This window comes from Alosa pseudoharengus, unplaced genomic scaffold (assembly GCF_046254945.1).
Source record: "Alosa pseudoharengus isolate Yale_2024_CS ecotype anadromous, Long Island Sound unplaced genomic scaffold, YU_APseudo_1.1 YU_APseudo_1.1_scf_5, whole genome shotgun sequence".
Classification (NCBI taxonomy): domain Eukaryota; kingdom Metazoa; phylum Chordata; class Actinopteri; order Clupeiformes; family Clupeidae; genus Alosa; species Alosa pseudoharengus.
Genome location: NW_027468837.1, coordinates 30,263,410 through 30,277,825, shown reverse-complemented (window position 1 = coordinate 30,277,825; position 14,416 = coordinate 30,263,410). Strand labels below are relative to the sequence as shown.

The following is a 14,416-nucleotide window of genomic DNA, read 5'->3' as shown; positions in this document are numbered from 1 at the left end:
CCACGCTACTGCACCTGCCCTATCTCCTGTCAGTTGTACCCTAATTTGCCCTTGACTGGCCCCCCTTCAGCTCGCTGAGCAGGTAAAACCCAACAAATTGCAGCTTCAACCAGACCAGGTGCAAAGAAAGCACTGCTGTGCTGGGTGGCCCAACCTGCCCACAGCGGTCACCTTCTGTTGAGTTAGGCCACATGGGACGTGTTTTGAGCCTATTCCTTTCAGCGAGAAACAAACAAATGATTAGCTGGAACAACTGGATGCTTTAATTACTTTTTTTCTTTTTATTACTTTGTTACAACACTTAAATTCTCAACAGACAGCCCCAGAGCAAGGAGACAGTAAGGAGCTGACATACAAATACATATGTACAGAAGCCGTGTCTAATCACACACACACACACACACACACACACACACACACACACACACACACACACACACACACACACACACACACACACACACACACACACACACACACACACACACACACACACACACACACACACACACACACACACACACACACACACACACACACACACACACACACACAAAATGGTGAGAGCAAGAGGCAGAAAATCTTGTGGCTTGTAATAAAACACTGATAATGTACACATCAAAAGTTCAAGACTACAACATTCCAGCTCCCTCTCTTTCAAAAACAGCAAGGAGAGCAAGGCTTCCATATTATCAACGTCCACACACTACATCAACACGTCCTGTCTTTAAATCTTAGAAAAATTAAGCACAGCTCAACAATAACATCAACAGGTTTCATAAAAAAAAGCGAAATATTTTCATTGGCATTTCTCTGAATGGGATCCACCATTAGCTACTTCAGAGTTTTGAAGTGGTTTTCTGCAGGGCACCTGTACAGATCGACATTCCCAGCAGCAGCAGGAGCAAGGTTTTAAAGTATAACTGGAAACAGTTCTTCCCATTCTCATTTAAACTGCCTCTAGGAGTTTCTTTCCTTTTCCCCTGCTCTCATCAATGTGATTGGCACAGACAGGACATGCAGAAAACATTCATATAAAAAGTATGGATGACTGTCATAGCATTAACACCTGACTGTAAAAAAAAAGGGAAATAGAATTTCGCTCTGCTCTTCAAATTGTTCACGCTGAAAAATTCACAGATAAGATAATTATTCTATAAAATCAGCCGGTAGGACCACTCATACATTTTGTTGTTTTCTGGTTTCTGCTTTTTTTTTTTTAGCCAATCACAGAGCTGGGATGATAGGCTGCTATATTGAACTGCCCGCAGGTGCTGCGACTGATGAATCACATGGTCCCCATATCACTGAGGAATCTAGGGGGGTCTCTGGTTTCTCCTCAGGCTATTCACTGGCGCTTAGCTTTGTATGGTCGCGAGCGTTTCCTGCGGTCGGGCTTCCGCTGCTTGTGTAACCGGCCAATGCTCACTCCCTGACGCCGGCGCACGGAGATGTTCTGCTCCACAAGGTTGGCCAGCATACCTGCGCACAAGTGGTCAGCACGAATCAGTACAAAGAGGAAAGCAGAAGGGAAAACCAGCAGCCATACCTGACGAAGACCTCTGGTCGAAACATTGTTAATAAACCACTCTGGGAGCTTATAGAACAGTGTGCGGGTATCTTTTTATTTTTCAATTGTCGGCTAAGCCTTATACCCAGCACCTGTTTAAATTTTGCAGATGTGCGTGCACTCCACTCTTTGAAAACCAGCAGCCAATCACAAAAAACAGGGCTCGGTTTTCAACGATGAAATTTAAGGTTGGAGTCAGGTTCTTCACATGCTTCATCTGTGGGGACTGTTCTGCTGTCAATACTGCAGAATTCTCTAATGACTCCGGAAAAGCATTCATAAACACGTCAACAAAGAAAGGTCTACAAAAAGTAGCTAGCTTTGCCACAGGGGGACATCTCGTTTTATTTCGCCATATAACCAAAATGAGGAAAAGGAAAAGTGCCTTGACAATGTCTGAGCCTTTGAGGATTGTTGCCCTATAGGCAGACCAGTTTTGACACCAGAATCAGATATCTCAGAGCTTCCTATACTGAAAATGTTTTTTTTTTTTTTTAAATGATCGGAAAGCGCACATCATATTGTGCACAGTAACAGAAAAGGAACTATTTCAGTTCGGCAGCTTTGGCAAGAAACTCATTTTGGTGATAGCAGCAGCAGCAGCTCCAGAAAAGCCATGGAGGCAGCAGGGATGTGTGCGTGCAAAGCCAGCGAGAGAGCTGACATCACAGGGACAGAGAGAGAGAGAGAGATGGAGAGAGAGCGAGAGCGCAGAGAGCTGGAGTGACAGAGGGAGAGAGTGAGGGGGAGAGAGAGAGAGAGAGAGAGAGAGAGAGAGAGGAAATGGTGAGAGGAGGGTGAGAGATGAGAGAGGGAGCAGATTTTTCGCTCTAATCTCCTCAGCTGTGGGTGTCTCGCACAGTAGGGAGCTGAGGCCCAGGCTTCAGGAGATTAGGGCACTCATAAAAATCCCATTTCAGGGGAGCCATGGGGAAGGGGTGAGGGGGCGTGGGGGGTGGGACTGATAACAGGAAGTCCAAGCTCATTTAACAGCATCTGGACATGACGACGAGAGAGAGAGAGAGAAAGGAAGAGACGGCGACGGACTCTTACCCTCCTGCGCCAGCATGGTGATGAAGGTGCAGATGAACTCGTCGTAGTTGTGTGTCCTCCGCTGGTCATCAATCTGGGGAGGAAGGAACACCTGAGTGTCAATTCTATCGTCATAGTTACCACAATGCTTATTAACATCACACTATTTGTCATCTCAAAAGGTAGACTGAGGAGGCTCTTTACGAAGCCTTCAGTTCGTTTAGCACTGCTCAACTGTATTCAGGACATGTACTGATGGTGAACCCAGTTATACAGCGCTCTCCTGCTGAGTTAGGCCTGCTAGGCCCATATCAATGCTCAACTGGGACACCAGGAGGAAAGACGTTTAAAGATGCTGTGTGGGTTTTTTCAGGATCGCTCACTGAAAAGAAAAGACCAATACATATTACATTATTGTTTATACAAATACTATATTAGGGCCGTCATCACTAATGGATCACTAGTGGAGTACTTCCAATCCAAACGCAATATTCTGATGGAAGTGTGGATACTTCCATCCATACTGGATATTTTTACTCCATTTCTATACATTTTTTATCTGATATGCTAATGAAAGACATCTTCAGCTGAGACCTGCGCTGCTTAATAGGAGGAGATGTCAGCGCGAGAGCATCAGTGCGGCACTTCAGAAGGCCGTTTGTTGTGCTGAAATGAAGTCCCTAGAGAGAGAGAGAGAGAGAGAGAGAGGAGAGAGAGAGAGAGATCTGGGCTCTCGTGAGCACTTGAGCAGAGTCTACACTGCATGGCTGTCTGAGACATCTTGCCTTATATTTCTTCCTCTTCTCAACTTCCTCCCGCAGACACTGCTCGTAGTTGGCAATCTCTGCCTCCACGTACTTCAGCAAGGCCAGCAGCTCCTGTAATGGGGCCAGCAAACCATTAAAACTTGCACAGCCTGCAGACTTCACACGCCAGCGATAACCAAGCTGGAAAAGAACACAAATGCAGGGAGGAAGCAAACACTTTTGTGGACACAAAGTGTGGACACTGTGACAAAAAACCAACAATGAGAGGAGGGCGAATGCATGAACATTAACGTGTGTGTGTGTGTGTGTGTGTGTGTGTGTGTGTGTGTGTGTGTGTGTGTGTGTGTGTGCGTAAACCAAAAATAAACAGGAAATGTCAGGGGAAAAGAAAACAACTTGGCACTTTCCCTTGTAATGGTCTAAAACTAAAACTTTTAATAGTCAGGATATCACCCAACATTCCCAGTTCCAAAGGATGCAAGATATCAAGACCAATACACATTGCTGAGAAGTCAATAAAACCACACACAGCCCCACAGAAGCTGCTAACCACATGATAAAAGTCTATTTAAACCTACATCTACACTGCCGTTTTGCATCACATGCAGGTCTGACACACATCAAAACTAGTATTCAATCCACACACTTACCGTACACTTCCCATGCACTTACCGTACACTTACCGTACATTTCCCATGCACTTACCGTACACCTCCCATGCACTTACCGTACACCTCTGATGCACTTACCGCACACTTCCCATGGACTTACCGTACACCTCCCATGCACTTACCGCACACTTCCCATGCACTTACAGTACACTTTCCTTCTTCCCTGCTTCCCCTTCTACCACTATCTCCTTTGATACATTTAACTAATACTTATACTGCTGCATGCTCATCCTCTAGTAGTACTATGTATTGTTGCAGAATTTATTGTTTCCAAAGGTCTCCTCTGTAGCGTAGTAATATCTATTGTTACCCAAGGTCTCCTCTGTAGCGTAGTAATATCTATTGTTACCCAAGGTCTCCTCTGCATTGTAGCTTGAATGTTATTCCTCTTTTGCAAATGGCTTTGGATGAAAGCGTCTGCTAAAAGAATATGGTCAATGTAATGTAATGTAGTAGCAGCTAGGAAGGCAGACCTCCTCAGAGTGAAACCGTTTGCTAAACGAATACGATAAATGTAATGTAATGGAGTAGCAGCAGCTAGGAATCCAGATCTCCTCAGACTGAAAGCGTCTACTACAAGAATACAGTAAATGTAATGTAATGTAGTAGCACCAGCTAGGACGGAAGACCCCCTCAGAGTGGACGCCACTGGACTGACCTTAGGAGAGTACTTCTCCCCCTGGGGCTTGCTGCTCTCTGGAGAGATGAGAGTGTCTTTGCTGGGCTTGACGTCCGCTGGTTCTGCTCCTTCCTCCTCCTTCACCTCCACCGAGGGTCCCTCCGTCCCCTCCTCCTTTGGGGCAGGGCAGCTGGCCGCCGCCTTCTCACCATTGCCCTTCTCCACAGGGCTCCCCCTCTTGGTGCCCTCAGTCACTGCGTCTGTGGGCACAACACAAAAGCCACCATAGTGGATTTACTCTAATGGGTTTACAACTGAACTGCTTTCCATCAGGGAAATTGCAGCACAATCCAGTTATAGATCAGGTTTGTGCAGATATACTGTGCACAGTCATAAATATATAATGACATCTTAAAATCTATGTCTGTGGTTGTGTGTGTGAGTTTGTCTATATTTATGAGTAAATATCTGAGTATGCATGTATGACATGAGCAGGTTTCCACCCATTTTCAAGGACAAAATTTAAAAACCTTTCCATGACTTTTCAATGACCTTGAGTGAGATGTCCATGACTTTTCACAGCCTATGCGTATATAAGTGCTTACTTTATGCCACAGGGACTGATTATGAAATGTGATTTAAACAATGAGATTGGATAAAATGTGTTTTCTCCTACACCAGACACAACACTAATAGTTGAAAACATTCGGAACAGTGCAGAGGACATTTTTTAAAACACTGTTTCAGTACACTTTCAGACAAAGTAGGGCCTATGCCCTATGCCTAAAACATGTATCCATGATCTGTCGTGAGACTCCTGAATATTACCCTACTTATTATCTACCATCTGCATTAAACATTTAACTGAGAAGGGAAGTGGTCATAGCCAGATCACTCAAACATACTGTGAAAAAACTTGAAATTGAAATTCCATGATTTCTCCAGGCCTTGAAAATGGGATTTTATGATTCCATGACTTTACCAGGTTTTCCATGACCATAGGAACCCTGCATGACTAACAGCAGGAGTCTACCTGAGAGCTAAACAGTCATGTGACGACCTTGATCCTAGAAGTCTACCTCTAAATCCCAGAAATCATTGGTTAGACCTCTGTGAGGGGGGAAACTGTGCTCTTCTCTATCAACATGGAGAGGTATGTACTAGGAGAGCCCTAGTTGTACATGTGAGAGTTAGGGTTGTGCACAATTCGAATTGCAATTCTGTTTCCTGTTTGCTACCTCAATTGAAATGCAAGTGAAATTCCAGAATTGAATTGGAATTTAAGAGCCAGTTTCAATTCAATTCTGGAATTTTGCACAAGCCTGGTGAGAGTGTGCATTTGTTAGCTTATGCTGTATTTGGTCACACACAGATGTAAATAGAGGTCGATGTGTTTGACTGTGGGACTGTGTGTCTGTGTGTGTATAAGTGGGCATGAGTGTCCGTACCTGTGGCGGGCATGGTGTAGATGACCCCGTCCTCCTGCAGGTGGAGCAGAGCGGAGCTGACGTTGGGCCCCAGCTCCCTGACGGCGCGGTTGTGCCTGGCGTCCAGCCGCAGAAGAGCCGCCTCCTCGTCCCCGAAGAGGGCACGGGTCAGCTGGGCGGCCACGGGGCTGGAGGGCCGCGTGGTCGCCTGGGAACGCGCCGGCGAGCGCAGCGGCGAGTTGAAGGCGCTGCCGATCTCCGACGCCGTGTCAGTGCTCTCGTTGCTGGGCGTGGGCGAGGGTTGCGAGCCGGCCGTCACGCACACGCGCCCCTCCGTGCGCACAGACAGCGGGGTGCCGCCCCCGGTGCCGCCCGCTGCGCCCGAGGCGGTCGCCGTCGTGCCGTCCTTCCGCAGTGCCTCCTTCTTGAGCTTCTCCGCCAGCACGCTCGCCAGCTGCCCCTCCATGGCCGCCCCAGCACGACTGACTCCGCCTCGCGTTCGCAGACCTGCCTTCCGCCGGAACCTGACCGAGAGGAAAGACGCCGTGAGTCCGGGGTGACCAGCCGGCGAGCTCACTGACAAACATCTGAGAAGCTCTGAGATGACGAAGGGTATCGGGACAGATTCTATATCTGTAGCACACAGCGCTTGGCCATGCACGTAACTGAACCTGCAACAATTAGCTTCCACTATAATCAATGGAACTGGCTGCACCAGATGTGATAGTGGCACACACTGTCGAAAAAACAATTTTTACGCTCCTTGAATGGAGTGCTTCAATTGCACACCCAGTGTAACCCAGCTGTCAGGAATAAGCTTTCCTCACAATATTCTCTGGTAGAAAAGCAACAAAAGTACTAAGCTTGACCGTCAGACGATATTCACGTAAACCTGGTGCTTAACCTAGACTATGCAACCAGCCTCAAGTGTTTTCAAACACACTTTCTGACCATTCAATTGACTTCTCAAAGACAGAAGTGCATATGTCCAATACGTTGAAATATTTGTACACAATACCCAGTTTTAATTCAACCAGAGAAAATATGCCTAAGCCAGCCTTCTCAGATCAGCTCGTCCTCAGTGGCCTGGCAAATTAATTTACAATCTGCCCAGCCACATGGACAAAATGGGCTTAACAAATCAACTGTACATTCTACACCCAATGATTGTTATTGGCTTGACATCTAAGTATAAAAAGCCTCTGGCCAAATTCGCATTACAAATTAGTTTATAGACAAATTACACATGAACAGCTGGTAGCAAAGATGTGGCTAGAGACATACATACACAAAGAGAAACAGAAACGCAGACACAGACACAGACACCCATAAAGACACACACACACACACACACACACACACAATCTAACCTGCTGGAAGTGCCAGTGGTAGTACATTGTTCCTCCTCTTCATCCTCATAGTCATCTTCATCATCTGAGGATGGGGGCTGAGGAGGTCCAGGTGCCCTGGTGCGACCCATGCCTGCTGCCAGATCCTCCTCCTCCTATCAATCACAGCAAGAGCACCAACACACACTCGAATCAGGCATCCTCAATTACCAAGTCAAAGCTTTCCTTACAACATTTTAGTTTTTGAAGAAAACAGCACCGATCACAAAAAACAAACCGGGAATACAGCCAGCATGTACTGTCCCGCATATACTGCCATTCTGAAGATTATACCATTTTTCTACAACCCCAAATCAGACAGTTGGGATGTTGTGTAAAATGCAAATAAAATCAGAATGTGATCATCTGTAAACCTCGTAAGCTCATATTTATCTGCAAAATAGATGCAGGCAACATATCAAATGCTGAAAATGACATACAGTATGTGACTATATAGTATTTCATGGAAAATATATGTTCATTTTGAATTTGATACCAGCCACATGTTTCAAAAAAACGGTTCCAAGAAAATGCTGGAAAAGTTGTGTAATGATAAATAAAACAAAAGGAGGAATATTTTACAACTAATTAGGGTAACTGGCAACATGATTGGGTATGAAAAATAGCATCCCAGAAAGGCACAGACTTTTAGAAGTAAAGATGTAGAGGTATTCATCACTCTGTGTAAACCTGTGTGGGCAAATTATGACACAATATAATTATAATGCGTCTTACAGTAACTACAGTAACAGTCACCCAACTAACCAATACTGCCACCAAAATAATAGGTCTACATACCCCAAACCTACAAGAACTAAACACTAAGGCCATCGCACGTACTGCTCATTCAATAGCCCTGGACATTACCCACCCACTCAACCGCTACTTCTCACCCCTACCCTCTGGCAGGAGGTTTAGTAGCATAAGGTGCAAAAAAAGCCCGCTTCAGCAGAAGCCTAATCTCCCTAGGAATCCAAACACTCAACAACACAAAGACCCACAGATAAATATATGCAGTGCAAAAAATGTATGTTTTTCCCATGAAAACCCCAATATTTTATGTAAAGGTCTGTGCCAATTGCCTGTGATGTATGTAAGGTGTATGTCAGTATGTCATTCCCATGTATGTGTTCATACAGTATGCGCCTTTCTGTGCCTGTGACCATGAAGGATGAAAAGCTGTATGGAAAATGTGAAAAAGAATTTCCCCAAGGGGACAACTAATAAACTAACTAACTAACTAACTACAGTAACATGAAATTGTTGAATAATATCATTAAAATATTCACAGAATCCTGAGAAATCATTGCAAACAAGGGACAGAGCTGAAAGACAACATTGGATCGGATGGCCGTGGTCTTTTGGACCTCAGATGGCACTGCATCAACACCAGACCTGTTTCCAGAGCCTGTCATTGTATGGGCTCAGGAAAACCTGGTTGAAAATGGAAAACCATTGTCTATGAGCACAATTTGATGCTCAATTCACAAATGCTAGTGTAAACCATGCAAAAGAAGAAATTATATTTAGACGTGATACAGATATCCACCGTCTTATCTGAGTCTGAGCTCATGTAAAGTGGAAAAAGGTCCTGTGGTGAGATCAATCAACATTTGGCATTCTTTTTGGAAATCATGGAATCTGGGCTAAAGAAGAGAACTTATCTAACTTATCCAACTTGTTATAGTGCTCAGTTCAAAACCCAGCATCTATGACAGTGTGGAGGTGCACTAGTGCCTACATCATGGGCATCTTGCACATCTGGCAAGGCACAATCAATGATGAATGATGTATACAGGTTTTGAGCAACATATACTGCCATCCAGGCAATGTCTTTTTCGGGGAAGACCTTGAATGTTTCAGGAAAACATTGGCAAAATGAATTCTGCACATGTTTAAATAGTATTCCTCCATAGAGTCCAGGTGCCTCATGAAATGAAAAACATGATTAAGAATACCACATACTGTTGAGCAACAGAAATCCTATATCGGGCACAAATGGGACAATAGTTAATTCTCAAAACTAGCAACTGGTCTCCTCAGTTCCAACATTTATAGAATGTTGTTAAATGAAGAGGTGAAGTAACACAGTGGTAAACATGCTCCCGCCCCAACTTTTTTTAAAACTGGCATCAAATTCAAAATAAACATATATTTTCCATGAAATAGTCAAACATTTTCATTTTCAACATTTGATATGTTGTCAATGTTCTTTTTGCAGCTAGATATGGGTTTAGGAGAATTGTATATTATAACATTCTGTTTTTATTTGCATTTTACGCAACGTCCCAACCTTTTCTGCCTATTTTTGCCTGACTCCTATCCACCTCTGTGGCTCATCAACACACACACACACACACACACACACACACACACACACACACACACACACACACAGTAATCATATGTATGACACATACTCACACAGTAGACATATGTACGCATGCATGCACATGCACACACACAGGCGCACACACACACACACACACACACACACACACACACACACACACACACTAACTTGGGCTCTAACCTGCATGGGTGACTTGGCGTAGTTGTGGTTGTCCAGGAAGGCGGGGAGCCGCTGGACGATGGGGTTGGGGCTGGCCGCAGGGGGAAGAGGCGCGGCTATTGTAGCGCCCCCTACTGGCAGGGTGGTGGGCTTGCTGGCCCCTCGGACACGGCCGGGAGTAGCTGGAGCTGCAAGAGAGGAGACGCCCACACCGTCTGGAGAATCTGGGGAGAGTGTAAAGTAATGGCATCTTGGTTTGAATGCAGACAGGAATCACGTATGACTGGGTGGCGTCTATTTCCTAGAAGATCCTACATCTTCACAAGCGAATTTCAAAATATGTTTTTCCATCATAAAAATCAGTAAGAGGGCTGCTGCCCAGCATGCATGACCACACACCTAATTGAATCCAGCAACAGTATGTCAACACTTATTGAGATTTATTTCCTCACTTTGGGGCGATGCCCCCATTGTTGTGCCTGGAATATTCATAGGAACCCAAGCACACATGAAGTCATACCACAATCAAGCATGATACATTTTCTTTATGGTAAACATTAAAAGAAATTATACATACTTTTATCACTGCCCATCTATGCTAAGACTATACCTGACTTGGAAGAAAAAGAAACTAACCTGATCTAATGCCACTACTCCTTTTCAGACACTTGCCCACTCCTATGCTGGATTTCCACTGTAGAGTGGAGTGTGCATTACCGATAGTCAGTTTTGGATAGTAAAAGACAGTGTGAGCTTCACACACTCCTCATTCAGGGACTATTTAGTCCTTACAGGACTTTGTGCAGGATTATTTCCGCTACCTGTTGAGGGAGTCTGCTCTGTAGTCCCTGGCTCCTTCTTCACCACCGGCAGAGTGGCCTCTGGAGAGGAGTCCTGCTGCTGCTTACGGTCCTGGGCCAGCTCTGACTGACCCACCCGCATCAACTGGAGGAAGAGTGGGACAGGGGAACAATCAGTGCTAATCATGAAATAACCAACTAGGCTACTCGCTTTTTTAAATTATGAGAACTTTAATATAATATTAGTTTAACAGTTTTTGCTACATTGTGTCAAAGCGTATTAGAATCTTCGAATTGTATCGCAAGTCTGAGTTTAAATGTCCAGGGATATTCCAACTCATGCAATGTCTCTCGGCCAATCAGAAACAAATAAATAGTTCCATAGAACCCAATTGTTGTATAAAGAAACATACAACAACCAAATAGAAATAGAAATACAGACGTAGATGATCAGACTTACATACACTATGTACACACATAAAACACAGTAAAACATTACCATACAGCTAACCTTGTAGTACTAACACATCAATTGACCAAAATCGCATCTGTCTGGAGGATGCTGCAGTATTCTCAGTTTACATAATCATACACTTCACACTACACAAAAATGTCAGCATTTCAGAAATTGGACTACTGCTAAACACCATAAAAATACAGACTCACAGCGTCCAGTCTTGTAAACACAGAGAGACAATAGAGAGAGGGATTTGAGTGACCACAACCTTTCTGACCTGCTGCAGGCCTTCCAGAACCATTTGCCTGTTCCGCTTGAGAAGGTCCAGTTTGGACTCATACTTCATACGCCGGTCCGGCACTACGGCCATCAGGTTGAACCGGATATCGTGGTACGGCTCCCTGAGGAGAACAGACAGACACATGTGATGCAAATTAGCATTACCTATAAATACTATGACACTTGCATCAGATAGCTGTTCTCATGTCTATGTACAGTGTATCTGTCCCTATCAAATAAACTATTATGTGGTCTCAACTACACCTTTCTGAGTCAAGTCAAGTCAGGTTTATTTGTAAAGCACTTTCAAAACAACAACAGTTGATCAAACTGCTATACAATCAAAAGATCACATGATTTAACGTGCCACCCTAGGTCACAGGTTCCTCGGGAGTGAGAGGGCTGAGGGCTGAGGGCTGAGGCTTCAGCCTTACCCTGCTGTGGCCAGTCCGATCCTCTCCATGATCACTCGGCGGGCTTTATCAGTCCACTCCTCCTCCTCTCCCCAAGGACCTAAAGGTGAATTACATAAGAAAGTGAGGGAGAGTTTATTTATTTATTTTATGTGTGTGTGTTTGTTTACATGCACAGGATTGTTCTCTTGTGACAGTCAAATTTCCATTAGGATGAATAAAGTATTTCTTATCTTTGAGATAGAACTTGATTAGATGTTATATTTGATCTCTTACATAATACCACTTTAAGAAATAGTCTATTAATAAGAGGACAGCATTTTTACCATGATCAATAGGATAGGCTTTGAGGCCATCCAGTTCAAACAGCCTGTCCTTGATGGGTACATAGCTGACGAAATGGAACGCTTCCATTGTCCGCACAGCACTGATGCCATTCTGTTTCTCAGGAAGGTGCCTTGGCTCCGGTCTCCATGGAAACAGGGAAGCAACACACATGACACACGGTCCTCAATAGTCATCCAACACAAAGACTGTAATACATAAGTACATGTATGCATCTGCACTACCTAGCATGGCTATTGTGCGCTCTGGCCAGTTCAGGGGCATTTCCGATGGCATAGCCTTTACTCTGCAAGAAGCAAATCATAATTATTTTCTCACTGCAGTCTAGACATCGCAGGTTATTATGACATGATGAATGGATCAAAGAGAAGCACCACCCGAGCCCTCACCTCTGGGCTGAAGCCTTTGGTGAATGCCTTCATCCGGCTGAGGGTGGTTCCCAGCTCCACCCCACTGCAGTTGAGGAGCACGCTCAGTAGCGCATGGGTGGCACACGAGTTTGGGATCAGCTGATCACATGAACAGACAGACCTAATCAATCAATCAATCTCATCACCTCTCTTCATCCCCATCATCATCATCATCATCATCATCCCCAAGATACTTGAATTTAAAGCTTTCTCTGCCTCAACACTTTAACTTTAGTGACAACATTGGCCTGAGTGTTAGTGTTAATTAGTTTTAGATTTAATTTGGCAACACTACTATTTACAAGAGAAATGTGCATTAGTAGATGTGGCTTGTACCTGATGGGCAAAGAACATATCATTGACAATTTCCTCGTCAATGACTGAGGTTTCATCCACCAAGGTGGAAACCTTCCTTCTTGATCGTCGCTCCTCGATCCATTTAAACAGGAAAATGAAGCCATATACAGGACTGCAGCAAAGAGATGACGGCAAGGTCAGATGTCAGAGGTCACCCACTTAGTTTTCTCAGTGAGTTCTCAGACTGTTTGAACCAGTAAGGCAGCAATAACAGCATTGTTTTAATAGCCTACCTTTGACATTTACTCTGTAGATCATATATCTCCTCCACCTGAACACCCTTCACCCCTACAAATGTAAACATGGGATATTTAGTGTCCAGCCTTTCCCAGTTATGTGCGTCGCCTATGTATATCACAATAAAACATTTACTTAGAATTCAGTGACTTCCACTTACCAAAGTCTTCGACCAGGAGTGTAAACAACCCTGAAATTGTAAACGAGATTTGTGTGATTAAACACAAAATATGACGCGCGACAGAGGCCCATGTCACAGCTGAATACAGATGTAGTGTAGGACTTAGTTACAGTAATGGCACAGTCGGCCAAATCTATGTTGCCTACAGTTAGCACGGATAAGCAACTTGCTCTTTTTAATCAGATGTCCAATAAATGTCCCGTCATCTTAATGTATATGAAAACATGGAAGCATGAAAACTTAGCGTAAACTTTTAAGTTTGACATACATGCTAGTTCTTTGATCAAAACTCAAATTCAAACTGCATCATCTAGATAACGTCAGCTATATTGCGGATAGTTGACTGACAAACACCTAAGTTGTAAAACTGTTTCTTTCTTCCAAGTCACGGAAGTGAACATAGCCACAGTCAAAACTCAGGTCATAAACAGCTTATGGTCGGCAATTCATAGGTTTCTGTATCTATGAGCTAACTGGCTAGCAAGATGAGTAATGCAAGTTAAAACAAAAATGTATAGGCTAAGTTAGTGCATAACAATTGCCTTATGATGACGAGTCACACATATGCGTTAAACACCACAGTCATGCTGTCTAAATCGCCAGAAAAGACGGTGGAAGAGCAAAGTTTGTTAAGCCAGCAAACCACAATAACGTTAGCCTAGCTTCAAGACAGCTAAGTTACCATTTGCTAAGGGTAACATTAAACGTTAACGTTAGGCTACATACCGGGGTCACTCTCGAGTTCCAGCCAGCCTTTATTCATTTTAGCAGTTATTGAGTCGTATGACTCTTGGCTATGTTGTATGCCAATCCATGTTATCAAAATAAATTTATGAAATGTGGATATCCAAGTACATTCAGAAATGTGTCAACGCTTACAAATAAACACAAAAGAAATGGATCGCGGGCGCACACAATCAACGTCATTCACATGCGACCTGTAGTTGCCGT

At 44.1% G+C, this 14,416-nt stretch overlaps 1 protein-coding gene across 3 annotated transcripts; it reads right to left on the bottom strand.

Moving 5' to 3' along the window:
• Positions 1 to 255: 255 nt before the first annotated feature.
• On the bottom strand, positions 256 to 14,370 carry bap1 (BRCA1 associated deubiquitinase 1). 3 transcript variants are annotated; one of them, XM_076267736.1, is made up of 17 exons: positions 14,192 to 14,370; positions 13,445 to 13,474; positions 13,281 to 13,335; positions 13,027 to 13,159; positions 12,670 to 12,789; positions 12,505 to 12,566; positions 12,262 to 12,404; positions 11,957 to 12,035; positions 11,521 to 11,644; positions 10,808 to 10,931; positions 10,008 to 10,210; positions 7,457 to 7,590; positions 6,108 to 6,610; positions 4,699 to 4,919; positions 3,388 to 3,480; positions 2,624 to 2,696; positions 256 to 1,482 (listed from the first exon to the last, which is right to left on the bottom strand). In XM_076267736.1, the coding sequence occupies exons 1-17, from the start codon at positions 14,226 to 14,228 to the stop codon at positions 1,349 to 1,351; spliced, it is 2,268 nt and encodes a 755-aa protein (XP_076123851.1). In that variant the 5' UTR covers positions 14,229 to 14,370; the 3' UTR covers positions 256 to 1,348. The 3 variants fall into 3 exon arrangements, 2 of the variants coding, with proteins under 2 accessions (XP_076123851.1, XP_076123850.1); XM_076267735.1 differs by having other exon boundaries at positions 257 to 1,482; positions 11,512 to 11,644; XR_012982955.1 differs by having other exon boundaries at positions 1,414 to 1,482; positions 2,624 to 2,984; positions 3,197 to 3,480; positions 11,512 to 11,644.
• Positions 14,371 to 14,416: the final 46 nt, after the last annotated feature.

Excerpts from the sequence above, each read along its gene's own strand:
- bap1 (XM_076267735.1), bottom strand. The coding sequence starts at position 14,228 with ATGAATAAAGGCTGGCTGGAACTCGAGAGTGACCCCG. Across the intron at positions 12,405-12,504 it reads GCGCACAATAGCCATGCTAG|ACCGGAGCCAAGGCACCTTC; the intron begins GTAGTGCAGATG and ends GTTTCCATGGAG. Across the intron at positions 10,932-11,511 it reads GCCTGCAGCAGGTCAGAAAG|TTGATGCGGGTGGGTCAGTC; the intron begins GTTGTGGTCACT and ends CTCTTCCTCCAG.